This window comes from Anarrhichthys ocellatus, unplaced genomic scaffold (genome assembly GCF_004355925.1).
Source record: "Anarrhichthys ocellatus isolate YVR2014 unplaced genomic scaffold, GSC_Weel_1.0 scaffold12, whole genome shotgun sequence".
NCBI classification, from domain to species: domain Eukaryota; kingdom Metazoa; phylum Chordata; class Actinopteri; order Perciformes; family Anarhichadidae; genus Anarrhichthys; species Anarrhichthys ocellatus.
This window is the reverse complement of record NW_022280042.1, coordinates 2158854-2173877: the sequence shown is the minus strand read 5'-3', so window position 1 is coordinate 2173877 and position 15024 is coordinate 2158854. Positions and strand designations below refer to the sequence as shown.

The window sequence follows — 15024 nt, the reverse complement described above, 5'->3', positions numbered from 1 at the left end:
ATAAAACTTTTCTCGGATGACTCGCGCTCTTTCAATTCAGTCAACCCACGAAGTACTTAATACAATAACTGGGTTGTGTGCTACTCATTCACCAGTGTAAGCAGGTATAAAGGCTGTTTTATTATTAACAGAAATTGAATAGTGAGATAATTCATCGAACGTCCTCCTAATTGCGCTCATAACTGTGTTTGTGTGAAACAAGCCCCCCCCCCCCCCCATCCTATTCTGTGGAGTTATTGCTTGCTGTTAGCTGTGTGATTTGCCTGGTGGCGATTCATAAGCAGTGAGACCTTTCCCATCGCCTTCTCTTCCCAGATCTATTATATTTGATTCAGGGAGCTGAATACAAGTCCAATACAGCAAGTGCTCGCTCAGTAACCCCCCCACCCACACACACGCACACATACACACACACACACACCTGCATGCACCCACACAGCCGGTCGATATCTGTCTGATAGGAAAGTCTTTTCATTTAGACTTGCATTACTTTTTTTATGTGTTCACAAAGAGAATATATGAGTTTTTACCGAATCCTCGGCACACCCGATGTCATCTTTTATCTCTGTCCAAAGAAATGAGCCGCACTGGTGTTCCCAGAACATCTTGGCTAGCTTGGTGTAATAAAACACACTCTGCAGGGTCACCCGGGGAAGCGGCACGCTTCAATTTAAATAACATTTGCTTATCCAAGGAAGATTTGCTGATTAAACGTGCGTCAGCAATACCAAAATCATCCAAGTAGATGTCCACAGCTAGCTGCTCATTTTAGCCACAGTGCTGCTGGCTGTGGAGCATCCTTGCTCAAAGGCACCAGGTTAGAAAATAAGACGGATGAAAAAGTAATGACAAAAACAATGTGGCAGTATAGGGGTCGCTCGAAGTGATGGAGCTACAGAGAATTATCCCCAGAGCCTGCAGCTTTCTTCGACTCCATGGAGCTTTATAGCGACTTTCAGCTCACTGTTCAGCTGTCCGGTCTGTGAATTTACTTTAAAAACAAAAGCCCCCCAAACCAGTGTACACAGTGGAACATTTAGCAGCTAAAGCTCAGATATCAGCAGCTGGTAGAAACCAAAAACCGAGCTAAACCAGACTGAATATTGGGCATTCATCAGGTGGACACAAACGTGACTCCACATGAATGATAATGTTGCTCCATAACTGCAAGATGTCTAACAAATCAACTGTTTGCTAACAAGTTTGCCGCATCGACTTAAGCCTTCTGGGTTCTCTTTGCTGTGTAGCATCACATTTGTCAAATTCGGAAAGTACTTCTTTATTATTATCATTATTGTTATGAATTATAATCCGCTGCGTTCATTCCACTGCTGGCGGAGGAGTTCCGCAGTAAACATCACCTACGTATGAGGGACTCCAGCCTCCCAGCAGCTGATGTCCCTCTCAGCGGGTCAGATTGTCCCGTTGCAGTGAGTCGATGCCAAAATGTACAGATGTGGGTCAAATAGTATTTGCAAATCATTTTTAGCCTCTGCGTCTCCCCCGCTTGCAAGAACCAGATGGCTTCTGTCTGCCTCTGTCAGTGTGCAGTTTGCTATTTAACCATTTCTTTGAGGCAGAAAGGTGTCGATGGTGGAGTTGAACCCCTGTTTCCACCATTAGCGGTGCGGTGCAGTTCAGGATAACACTTGCCCGCTGTCCCACGGGTGTTATTTTGACCACGTCATCTGATGTTTAAGCCCGGCACCTCGCTTGCGTGACTTGAGTAGACTGGAAACTGACGAGCTCAAGTTTGGGGACCGTCTCAAAAGTGCACGCAAAACGGCCGAGAGAGCTTTCCAGTGGCTTTTATGTCTGCTCTGCCATAAGCTCCACCTTTCAAACAATTGATGGTGTTCAGGTTATGGACATTGTCTGAGATGTATAAATTCTATAATATACTTCTAATGATGGAAGTAAAAAACAACGTAGCTGAGGTGTGCTCTGACATTCTGCTCAAATGTTACGTAAATAGATCCCTTATCTCACAAATCCTTTTGTTGGATTTCATTAAAACTTAGTCCAGAGAGCTTCTTATGTATATCAGCCGAGTCCTTTTGTCTTCTCTTTTGTGGTTTGAACTTTGTGTTGTGAAATGAACTGTCTGTCTGTCTGTGGGTATGTCCTTCACATTCATCCGATCTACTTTACACTTGGCGGATAAAAGGAGACCAACACCAGGCCATTTGTGTTGACGCGTTTCAGTCACTCTGTAAAGCCAGAAGGGAGTTTGGGAGTCTATATGCTGCACGGCCTACTTGTGATTACCGCTATCGGGCTGACACCAGAGAGCTGACACAAATATTCCTGTTGTCAGCCCATACTTGCACGGCTGGCTGTAAATTACAACACTCATTTCCCAAAATGTCTTTTGTCTGAAAGAGTGCAAAACACCTTTTTTTTGTAATAATGGCTCCATGAGTTTTTTGTATCTTTAATGTTAAGTGTTAGTTTGTACTAAATTAAGTCCTGCACGTTAGTTCTATAAGGAACGTAATGGTTCAGTTTAACTTGCTGTTTACATCGTTTCAGTTTCATGAACTATAGCAGCAGAGACTGTGTGTTCACCACTGGAGGGATGTAGCAGTAACTAACAGCTTTTCACAAACCAAATGCATTGTGGGCTGCAGGGCTTTTAGACATGCTAACGCTGGAGCAGAGAGGTCACGCATGACATGATGTGTGATTTCTGTGGATGGGTTCTACCAGAGCAGCAGAGTGATGGATTATGTGTGCAGACTACAGTCTTTGTGGATCCATGAGCGACTTGAACTCTATGACCCATAACTGTGACTTGTGACCCATAACTGTGACTTGCAGTCTAGTTATGTGCAGACTGTATTGGTCAAGCTGGAACAATCCGAATAAACTGTAAACAGGAAAGTGATCTCACAAGCTTTCTGGATTTAAGTCTCTTTTGGGTCAATTTTGAATGAATTCCACAACTTTTGCAACATGTTTTGTTCACAAATTCAACAATGAAGCGTTTCGAATCCGCTACCGCTTCGATTCTCGCTTTAGGCTGGCTTCGTCTCCATAGCAACAGCAGCCGAGGCTCATAAATGGTGTCGTATTTAGAGTTTTGATTCGATTCAAACTGATAGGACACAAAGCTGCGCTACGTAAAACTGCTGATCACAATATCAACCTGAAGGATTCTTAACCTGTCCGGTAGAGTCCCTCCTTTCTATGTTGAGTTCTACATGCTGTGTTCACAGAAATGTAATGTTTCTCTGGCAATTAAATTTTTTAGTGAAACTGATGCCAAGCACTCCTCTTTACGCAATTTACAATAAGTGTACTTTAGTGTTAAGGAAGCGTCGTAATTGTAAGGCTTTGTCTCACAATGTTCTTCTGCTGTAGCCTGCGGAGGCAAATAGCCAGAGGGACTTAAAGTACTGTGTACGACTTTTGGTAAACAGGACACGATGAATTATTTTACAGCACATTTATTTTGAAAGTGAGACTGAAGATGTGAGGCTAACCCTCAGGATAGCCTCCGACAGCCCACTGAGGTGGCACTCCCAGTACAGTGCTCCCCGGACACTGAACATATGGGAGTTAAATGGTCAGCTGGGATATGTACGCCTATGTGTGTGTGTGTGTGTGTGTGTGTGCTGGGGCTAACAATGCGTAATGCATTTGTCATGCCAACCAGGCCAAGCAGGCATAAAAGCCTTTTCTTCTTAATCGAGGCCCACAGGGTAATGTGGTAATACAGATGGGGCCTGTCATGCTTTTTGTGAAAAGCAAGACGAGGAGGAGGAAGATGAGCAACACGAGGAGGAGGAGGAAGGATTCTTCTGGTCTTTACACTGGATCGTGGTTTCTCCATTAGAAATGGAAAATCGGGTTGATGGACAGATATGTTGATGGAGAGGAAGATGTTGTTAAGTTTCTTCCCGGATTGATTAGATGTACTTTTCAACTTCATTTTTCTCTTTGAGAGATGAAAGAGAGCAAAACAAGAAGTGTAAAAAAATAAATAAACCGTACAAAAGAAGTATTCTCTTTTACGGCAGCGTCTTCATTACCTATGCACCATCCCGCATGACTCTGCCAGGCGTTATTTGGACATGTGTCAGGTTAGTTATTTCCTAGCGTATTGCACCGGGAAATGGATCTAAGTGAAGAAGGAGACATTACTGTAGCTCAGTAGAGCTCACTGTCTAAAACATGCCTTATGCAGATTCAGAGTGTCATCCTCTACCTGGATTATCCACCGTGGTGTAAATTGAGGACGATTTCCCCCAGGTTGCCCCAGTTCCCAAAATGCTGCTGCTAAGCTGTAACAGATCAGCTTTCCAGCCCATGCTGCCACTTCTGTGGTCTTAAAAGTGTCTACATTTCCTCCGCAAATGGGTCCCAAAGGAGGGACACTGTCACCTAGGACGCCTCCAGGTGTTTTTCCGCCAAAGACTTGCAGATGAGTTGGACCGGTCTGCATTGCCCAAAAGTGTGAATATTGCTTATCTCTGTCTGAGACTGCCAGTGTGTCCAGGGGTTTCCCTACCCTCCAGGAACAATGAATGCATCTGTATTTTCTCTAGGATTTCTACATTGTGATAGTGTATTGTCCTGCGTGCCTTCAATGCCAGATTTCCCCCAAATGGACAATAAAGAACTTGGGCTCGATGCCCATGCGGTAATGGTGCCAGAAAGTACTCAAAAGAGGGTTAGAGATGTTAGCCAATGACCACACGGATGCCAAATGATTAAAAGCAGAAATGAACAAATTAACAGAAATACTGAATTTCATGGTAATCCCTTCAATTGTTGTCGAGACATTTCTCTGAAGAGCAAATTTGTCAACCTCATGGAGGCTCCGGAGGAAGAGTCTGGGGATCAGGCCAAGTCATTAGGAATCATTCTCTGTGGAACATGAATGTCTGTACAAAAGTAAGGCCAATCCATATCGTAGACATTTACATATTTCACGGGATAAGTGATGTTGACCTTCTGGTGGCGCTAGATGTCAGGGGACCACAAAGGTTGTTCAGATTCAACCTCTTGGGACCATGAATGTCTGTACCGAATTGTTGTCCCTCATTGTCCAGTTGATGGAGCAGAACACGCTGCTGGAATCGAATCAAAGCCTCCCAGCAGGCCTTCGCTACCCAAAACTGTTTGCATCAGTGGCCCAGCACAGCAGGTCCCCGGAGACAGAACACGCAGCTGCGTGTATCAACATATCAACAGAATTACATGACCAGGAAGACAGTTTAACTATGTAGTAGAATGTGTTCAATATCAGTGAACCATGAAGAACCGTTAAACAAGGGTAACGTGGGTCATGGATTCATTAAGGAGCTTTTTGCCCCCCAACATGTGTCAACTAACATCATTAACTTTGTTTGGTGCTCTTAATTGATAGTGCCGCTGTCTGTAGATAACTCAATTAGGATTCCAATTAAAGTCTGTGTTGTATATTTTTTCCTCTCACCTTCCTGTCAACCTGTTTTTGTGCCGGGAAGATTTACTTGAGGATATTTGTTCTCTCTCAGCGGACACCCTGCTTCGTATTCACACCTGGAAGCTGCTCTGTGGACTCCTCTTGTTGGATAGCTTTACTGATGGAGGTCAGGGGTTAAGCTCGCTGCTCGCAGACACCTTTTCTGCAGGGACGGAGTATAAACATGCAAAGTTTAACATTGTTTTGGAGTTAGAAGCTGTGCTGATATCTTAGAAGGCAGCAACAACTCTTGAAATTGTAATAATTGAATTGTAAAAAAAAGAGTTAAAGGAAGATTTTCCCACTCTTTAAAAATGCACAAAAAGTGCTGCGAGTGGATTTGTAAAATATCTCATGTGTGCATAAAGCACAGCACCCTCGAGTAAAGTTATTTCTGTCTTTTAAAAAAAAAAGATTTCAACAAGACTTCCCACAGAGATCTTTTTTTTTGACAACGCAGCACTCCATAGTGGATCGTCTAACCTTCTGCTCGCAAAGTGACAGTAAAAGGCGACTTCGCCCTCCTCGCTTCACCCACTCTGCCTGCCAGGACGCAGATTCCTGGCACGTCCGATCCGAAGGTCACGATCCTGCAATAATAATACAAAACTCTCTCAGGGGGGTCGACGCACAAGAGCTCTCACACATGCTTGACCTCATTCTATAGGCCGTGACTTTAACAGGCCAAACCACTTACAGCATTGTCTAAAAGAGGCTCTGCAGTTGTTGTGTTCAATAGCACTCCAAAGGGAGATGAGTGTTGGTGTGTCCAGTCTATACGCCATGACAGAAGTGAATAGCTGCAGTAAGGCTTACAGTCATGTTGGGGGGGGGTAAGAGAGAGAGAGAGAGATTTTTCAAGCTTTAATGGATCCAATGATGATATGAAACAGATTAACCCTTGTTTGGTTTATTGGACAAATTGAAAATATCACCTGATGAAACGTTAAGTGCTCACCAAAGCTCAAAATGATCCCAAAATGTTGTGACCATGGAGGCCCCCCGTCATGTCAAACACCCCCTAACAGGTCTGTGTGGGTTACTCATTAGATTTAGAAAAAAGGCAGTGAGAAAAAAAAACCTCACCGCTGGGTGGCAATAAAATCATTAAATGTCTCGAGTCAAATTGATCCGGTTTCCCGGATACATCATGTGTATTCCGAGAAAACATGTTATGTGACTTAAACGTCCGAGGACACGATGTTTAGTGTCCTTTGTGTTGATTTTCTCTCTCCGGGGAACGTTGAACACGATGACACGTTAGACACATTTGTCTTTTACAGTAAGAGATGCAGCATTTAGGTCTGGTACCGTTCCACAGTTCTGTTGCTCCGTCTTCTTCCTGGAACCGACTGTTGTTGCCAAGCAAAATTAGCCAAGATCCTACATACTCCCTGGAAATGCTATTAATTGCCATGGTAACACGGTAGCACGGTGCAGCTTTTTGTGATCTGAAAAGCAAATCTTAGCTGTGTGGGGGGGGGGGACTCATTGTTTTGGTTAAGGCGACGTTGAATGATGAAAACCATTGTTTTAAACTTGATTATTGATTTGATTTTTGTCTGTGGACTCACACGACAGCATGAAAACACAGACAAATGACAAATACAATAGAATGATTGCATGTATAAATGTCACGTGTCCCACCTACAACATGTGCAGCTGCCATCTCTCACTCTTCTCCCTTCTGCCTCTTCTGCCCTCTGCAGTGAAACCTACAGTCGTCGATGTGGGCATATATGTCAACAGCATCGGGCCTGTGTCATCCATCGACATGGTGAGTTAATGCTTCCTCTCTGTCCCCCACACACACACACACACATATTCATCCATTGTCCCGCATTAGCGTCATCGTACGTGAACGGCGCAATCACTCGCACTGTATTTGGAGGTGGTGTGGGCCGCCGCAGCTGTTTCAGTGCTGGAGGAAGCCAGGAAAGACAGGTGTGGACTCTTTGTTCACGTGAATCAGCTCGGATCAAAGCAAACGAGTGAAAAACCCAGACGAGCAGCAGAGACCTTCTCTTAGGCCCAGCACGGGCATACAGAACAAGTGTTTTCTTTAATTGGCCACGCAGATGGTGAGGTGGTGAATTGAAGTCAGATTGTATAATGAAGCCTCTCGAACATTTAATTTCACTTCAAGGGATAGTTTGGGTCTTTTGGAGTTGGGTACTAATCCATAGTCTGTGTCGGGGAGACACCAGTTTTGGCAGAGCAGCAAAGCAATGTACTGCTTTATCCCCCTGAAACAAAGGCAAAATCAAGACTACTTTAAGTGTACGCTGTATATAGATTATTTCCGCCGGTTAACCTTTCCGTGAGACGGCTATACAGTCTCTGTTTCAGACTGTGATTGTTAAAGGGAACATTGCGTACGGACGCCGTTTTCAGCTATTGTGCACATTCAGTATGGATCCTACGCACTTCTTATAAATAGGACCCCTGGACGTGGATCCTTGCATATTTCATGATAGAAGTCCAGATCAGATGCCTTTAAACACGTGAAATGTTGAAACTAAAAGCTTTATGTGCGTTCTATTCACACAACTTGAAGCACAAGCGGTCTGTCGTCTGTCCTTGAGTGAAGTGCGGTCGACTAAATGCAATCGCTGTCAACACTCTCGTGATATATTTCTTCTGCTTGAATATTCTTTCAAAGCATCATTAATGTGTTGCTTTGTAGATACTAACTGAGCTAGACATGATAATGAAAGCGTTTTATCTCTAAACCCACCATACCGCCAGATGTGGAGTTGTGACAGTTGCCTAGCAACATTAAATATTCCCAGATATAAAAGCAATTTAGCCTTTTTTTCACCGGCCTGTGACTTACATTACTCCAGACTTTGTCTGCTGACTAAATTACAACAAAAATGAATGAGTGCATGAAGCAATGTGCTGCACTCAGTGTCATGCTCGTACATTATGTGCAATGTTGTGCGTGTCTTTATTATTGTTTTCCATAAATAAATGAAAATAAAATGATGCTAGTTAGTTGGTGCTAATAAGTAGGAGAGCGAGCATGTTTACCATGTCTTTCATAAAGAGGTTCGGCACAATGCAATTCATTTTAAATGAGTTGTTCCAAATTAGCCCAATTAATGTCTGCCAGATCATTAAGAAACAGCCATTCAGCAGAATACATTCAGGATTCCTTCCAAAGTGCAATTGGGTAAATTCAATTTGGGATGCAAAATGGTGGAGTTGAACGTCCCAGATATTCAGTTGTTTTTGTACTCTGGACTCAGAGGAGCCAACAAGAGATGCACAGTCACTGTGAAGTTTGTAGTCACTGCTTTGTATTTGTGTTTTCCTAACTTATTATTAATCCATTCACATGAGGGAGACAGGGAGAGAGAGATGATCAAACTGTGACCTACACAGGACTTCATCGATGTCCGTCTGTACAAGCAGATGTCCTGTTCTGTTGCTCTTCCTGAGGCTACCTCCATTTCTTCCCCTGTTAAAGGGGTATTTGTGGAGATCTTCTTCATCTGAATCAAGGGTCTAAGGATAGAAGGTGTTGTATGCATGTATGTGATATCACATGCTACACATTGAATCCTGTCTCTCTTCGGCTGTTCTATCCTACAAAAAGGCAACAGCCCAAAAAATAATCTTGAAAAAAGAACATTAAAGTCTGATATCATTGATGAAAATCTATGCTAAATAATCTCCTGTAACTCCTTTGTACATGGGAAAGCAACGTGGATCTAGCGTGGGAATGGCGGACCCCGCCATGGAGAGGTTATTACAGAATACCTTGATCAAGTTCAAGTTTCTTATCTGTATTGCTGAAAAAATGCACACCATCAAAAGAATCGACAACACACCATCTTGCAATGCGATCATTGTAGTTCAATGTATTGGATTACATTGAACAGGTGTTGCTTTTAACCACCTGTGTGTTGTGATTTGCACAATAACAGGATGATGCATAGCTCCAGGTGAAGCCCCTGCAAGATGATTCAGCAAGTAGATAGAAGGCTCTTCATAACACTGAAGTGACATATTTTACCATGAGGACTTTCTTCCCTCACAATCTTGCTTATTACATGGCTGCTTACAAAAGGCATCAATCAATTGACACTACAGATACATTAGCTGCTTTTATTTCAAACCGAAGCCACTGAGAAGTGAAAAGCAGGACTGTCTGCATCAGTAAACAGCTTTGTGGTAGAAGTGAACTGATATGAAGAGAAATCAACAAAATGGACCGGACGCCCATGGCGAAATGTGATGAAAGGGACGTCTGGGCAGACCTCAGATTACCTTTCAATGGCCAATCAGAGTTAAGTGTTCAACAAAGCTGTATAATATTAAGCAAAGTGTCATTCTGCCGCAGCTAGCAGAGGTGCAATGCGAACCAATGACAGGAGATAATCCTCAAAAACAGCTGAAACTCAGCAGCATCGCACAATAAACCAATTTATAATTTGCAAAAAGATAATTGATGATTTGAAGCGCCAAGTTTGCGGAATTCTGAAGCGGAGCAGATGGAGCAGTCAGCGTTACACCAACAGATGGTTGTTGCATCGAAGATCATGTCGCCGCAATCTAAGAGCTCTGTTGGTGTTGCATCAGTTCCACGAACACAAAAGTACGAGTACTTATGGAACGTAACTCTTTGAATTGCATGCATTGTGATAAAAGGCATCCTTAATTTCAAAGACGTCCGTGTTGATCTATTTCAGGATGTCCTTGTTTTTCTATTTATAAATGTAACCAGCTATCATGTTTATTTTAGCATTCATTTCAAGTGAGAAAAGTCTGTTTACGCTCTACTTTTGTACTGCAAATGTCAATCCTTTAAAATCATGTACTCTTTGTCTGTTATGTTAAAATGATGGTGAGCGCAGCTTCTACAAAATAGGACAAAAACACACACATTCACTCACACAATCATGAGTGATAAAGTTGTGTCTTAAAAACTCCGGCCTGTAGTGGGTCAGCGAGGCATGGCCGGGCTCGGCTCGCCCCAAACTTTGTTTCAGTGGAGAGTGGGAGCCCGCTGTGACATTCCAGTGATTTTCCTCTGTGTAAGCGCTGATTGGCTTCACCCTGTCAGGGTCGGTGGACGCCGGTCAGTGGAATGTGAGTCCTCGGCCGCCCCCGGGGGGGGGGGGGGGGGGGATTGACTGGACTGGAATCAGTGTAGTCACAACTCTTTTATCTCGCTGCGTATCATTCCCTTTTATCCATTTCTGTCCAGAAATGTTACAACGTAGGAGAAAAAAAAAAAAAAAGCTACATTTTTTTCTCAAAGCCCCACATTCACACTCGCTTGAGTCCGATCCATCATGTGACCTCCATTTAGCGTGTTCGCTCCCTCTCAACTTCTTGGGTTTGTATCCCAATGGGGGTGTGGGTGTGTATGTGTGAGACTTCCCCATGAAAAAACAGGTCAAATCCCAAGTGTGCATCCATATTGATCACACACATGTACTTACTCCAGCACTACGATGTCGGCTGAACTCCAGGGAGCTTCTCCTCCGCCTTTGAACAAAACACATTATCTTTCCTCATTTGCTCCAACGGTAATGGCCACTGGCTGGGATGATGCAACGCCAAATGAAGCTGATAGTAATTTAAAGCATACTGTGATGAATGGTTGAGTGATTAAACGGCATTAGCGGCTTTAAAGTCAAGCGAAAGGCCTTTTATAGCTGCTGCTGGAAGAGTCAGATAACGCAGCCGGTAAATCAACAGACAAAGATGGACGCACTTTGACACCGACACTACGTTCTTGTCGCCCGTGCTGGAGCCGGCGAGTGGGCGGCATCTTGGATTTATCGCTCCTCTATTGAGGATGCCAGTGTGTATCAACCATTAAGAAATTATTAGGACCACCTGCTTTGTCCATGAAATATACGGATTATGTGACACCAAGTGGACGCCATGATTCCCTATTATGGATGTCAGGATACCAGAAATTAGGAGGTCGATACCAACACCAGGGAAATTCCCTGAATCTCGATGACCATTTTGACGCGTTGATAGACTGTTATACATCAGAATCATCCTTAAAAACTATGAGTAGTTACTAGATATTTAGCCTGTGATTATTTTATTGATTACTTATCTGATTAGTCAATGGATTGTGTCGTCTATAATTGCACTGCAGCCATGACAGGACATGACTTGTGAACTGCTTCCTGTAAACACCAGTGAAGTCTCTTCACGACTCACATCTGACTGAAGTGTCAAAGCAGATCATTTTCACCTAAGTGTCGGGCTGCTATTTGTGGCCGTGTGAAGGTTGTGTCACGGGGAAAACGGCCTCCATCTATTTATAACTGTTTTCACTACCAGGTCTTGATTCGTCGTCGTCTCTCTCTGCTTAGATCCCACGTCTTTGTTTAGTGCCGCGCCCCAGCAGCGAATTAAGGGCGTCATGTTCTAAAGATGTGCCGATCCTCGTCTCTGTTAGTAAAGATGGCTGGCTGTTGACGGCCACAGTTGATGAAGCGCATGGAAAGCTCGTATGCGCGGACACCCATGACAAAAAGCTCATCTTGATGCAGGGAGACAACCAAGCTAATGAAGCGGGACGTGGTGTTATGTGGGGCAATAGGTTAGATTAGGTTGTTTTCAACACACCCTGTAGTATTTACAAGCTAGTATACATAGTGCTTTATAATATATATTATCCAATAATACCACTCGTCCCTGAAGGCTATTTTCGTTTTTTTAAATGATGTATTGTATGAGTGCTTTCTTTAACCATCTACTTAAATTAGAGAAGCTGTTTTCGGCAAAAGTTTCTGTTGAAGCAGCCAAAGTAAAAAGTTTAGTTTATAAAGTTAACGGAGAAAACAGAACTAAACACTCTGAAATGATGGATGGGGCTACGCTGCTGTTCCTGCTGCATACATGCGCACAGTGTCTCTCTTAATGGGGGACAATGAAGCCGTCTGCTGCAGAGCAAATGATCACTCAACCGGCAGATTTTTACTTTGTTGGACTGAAATTAGATTTATTGATATTAATTGAAATACAACTGTCATCCAACAATATAATATGTGTTTTATAAATAATGTAATTTTGAATACTCTGCTTGCTTCACAAGGATAATACAAGGATTATTATTCCCCCGACTACATGATATGATCGGATCCATAATTCTGTCTTTTGTCTTGTTCCTAACATGTCAGTCTGAACTCGTCTCTGGGACATATGATCCATCCGGTTCACACAGCCGTCCACATTAGTCCAGATAAATGTGTTTACATGAATAATGTTTGAAGAGATGTCAACTCCAGCCAAGAGACAACGTCCCCGTTTGACGGATGCAATATTTCAAAGCAACTGTGTGTGTGTGTGTGTGTGTGTGTGTGTGTGTGTATGTGTGTGTGTGTGTGTGTGTGTGAACAGCGTTTTTGTTGTTGGGACTGATCAACCCACTGAAGTCCAAGTTCTGTGTGAGTGATTTCAGACACTCTCCTGCTTCTTCTCTCTCGTCTTTGATCACTTCAGCTTACCGAGATCCTTTTATTTATTTATTTATTTATTTAGTTTCTACTTTTATTTGGTGCCGTAGCTGGAGGCTCTGATGATGAAGACAAAAACTCACTTTCATTTGTTCTTTTCACAAATCCTCACTCATCCGCGTAGGAGATCAAGGTCGTCCTTTGCGAAGACAGGCTAACCAAATAAGCGGACATATCGACAATGAATGCATTTATCATTTAGTAATCGCTCGGAACGAGAGCGACAAAGAGAGGGACAGTGAGTCAGAGATGCAGAGGACAGATTATTATCGTCAGTGGTGTGCCATCAATCTAGCTCGGCCGTCTGTCTTCTGGGTGCAGCGATCCTGCATCTGTTAATCAGCATGCGCATATCAAAGATGTTATTACTGACCCAAAACACGAAGCAGGTCACGGCAAAACAACAACGGCACATTTTTACATTTCACAGCGTCCTGTGAGCAAGCAATCAACACTTTAATTATCTCTTAAGTTGCTATTGTGTTTGGGACAATGGCTGCTGGTTTGTTTTTAATTCATTTTTTAGTTTTTATTTCACTTTTTCTTCATAATAAAAATTCTAAAAGTAAGCTTATTTGCTCTCAGTAATCACCACTTTGGTCCAGTCTGAAATATCTCAACTATTGTCCGGATTGAAATCCATGTTCCCTCAGATGATCAATCTTTGTTTATCACCTTTCCTTCAGCGCCACCACGCGGTTGACATTTGTAGTTTAAGTGAATTATTGAAGTGATTATTGGATGGATCTGTAATGACATTTGGATCAGACTTCCGTGTGCTTAGGAGGAAACTCAAATGGGCAAAATTCTCTTCTGGAGGCACATGTCCTTGGACTCCCCTTGAGGTTGACCGTAGTCTGGAAACGTGGCTATTGTGAGCCTGTTAGCATGTTGACGTTAGCATGTAGCTAAGAGCTCTGTTGTACCTAACTAACTGTGGACTCATTCTTTAGTTCGATTGTTTTACTACAGTGACGTGTATATTTAAACCTACAAAGGTTGTTTCTCTGTTTGTGGTTTGCATGTGCTACCTGCCCATTGAAGCACAAATGCATCACGGTGCAAAGTAATGTGATTATATAAAAGCTTTCTCCTTTTCTTTCCTGGCCTGAGACCAAAGCACCAGTTTGTTCATTCATTTCATCAAGTTTCTCTCTCGAGCTTCAACTCTTCACCTCCTCTAAAGGGAGATGTTTTCTTGAATCTAATTTTGGCAGACTGGTTGAGTTGCTGCCGTCTCAATCAGTGGTGATGGGGTGCTCAATATCCTGCAGCTCCACTCAAGTGATTACGCTTGATAAAACAGGTGTGTTTTTGCATAAAAGCTTGCTTAATGCTGCTGTTAAAGTACATTTCATAGACCCTCAACGCAAAACATGGCTACCTTTTAAACCATGCGTATGAGAACCCTTGACTCTGGGATTCTCGTGTTTATTCTTGCTTTGTTCTTTCCTGCAAGTTTGGTTCCCCCCCCCCCCCCCCATCAAATTGACTCAACCTGTGCAAGCACTTAAACCGAGTCCGACTGGAAGAGTCTGCCGTGTTGCGGCGCAACTGCAACAGGGGATGGACTCACTGAATAATTGAGTCCGCAGAGATTGAAGGACACTTCCACTCTGAAAACACGAGTGAAGCTATTTTTGTGAAAGGGGACACTTCCTTACAAGGTAAACAAACAAGATTCAGTAGAGCTCAGACACACTCTTGCTGGACCCTTTCTATTCAATTGCAGTCTTTCACATATATGCAGAGGTATCTGCCTCCCCCCCCTCCTCACCCCACCAGTGAAGTCTGCAGGTGTTCAAGGGGTCAAAAAATGCTTCTTTTTTTTCATCCACTGTCTGGCTTTCTATCTATGATGTGTGCACACACTCAAGCGGGCAACACACATCAAAGGCTGACCCTCTTCAGAAGAGAGTCTTGGTCTTAAACAGCAGCATTGGGTTTTCCTCCCTCTGCCTCTCCTTTCATTTCTGTTCAGTATCTGCCGCTCATTTTTGAGGTTGAGGATGTTTGTTTATCTCTTATGGATTTCTTGGCAGTATAGTGTTAAAGAGTTTGATTCCAGGATACAGCTAT

At 43.1% G+C, this 15024-nt stretch overlaps 1 protein-coding gene across 1 annotated transcript in view; it reads left to right on the top strand.

Annotated features, from left to right (window-relative positions):
- gabrg3 (gamma-aminobutyric acid type A receptor subunit gamma3) overlaps positions 1–15024 on the top strand; it is a 59553-nt gene that overhangs the window by 12784 nt on the left and 31745 nt on the right. Inside the window, exon 3 of the mRNA XM_031851844.1 lies at positions 7162–7229. Within this exon, the coding sequence (XP_031707704.1) occupies positions 7162–7229 (68 nt within the window). The remainder of the gene's footprint in view (positions 1–7161; positions 7230–15024) is intronic.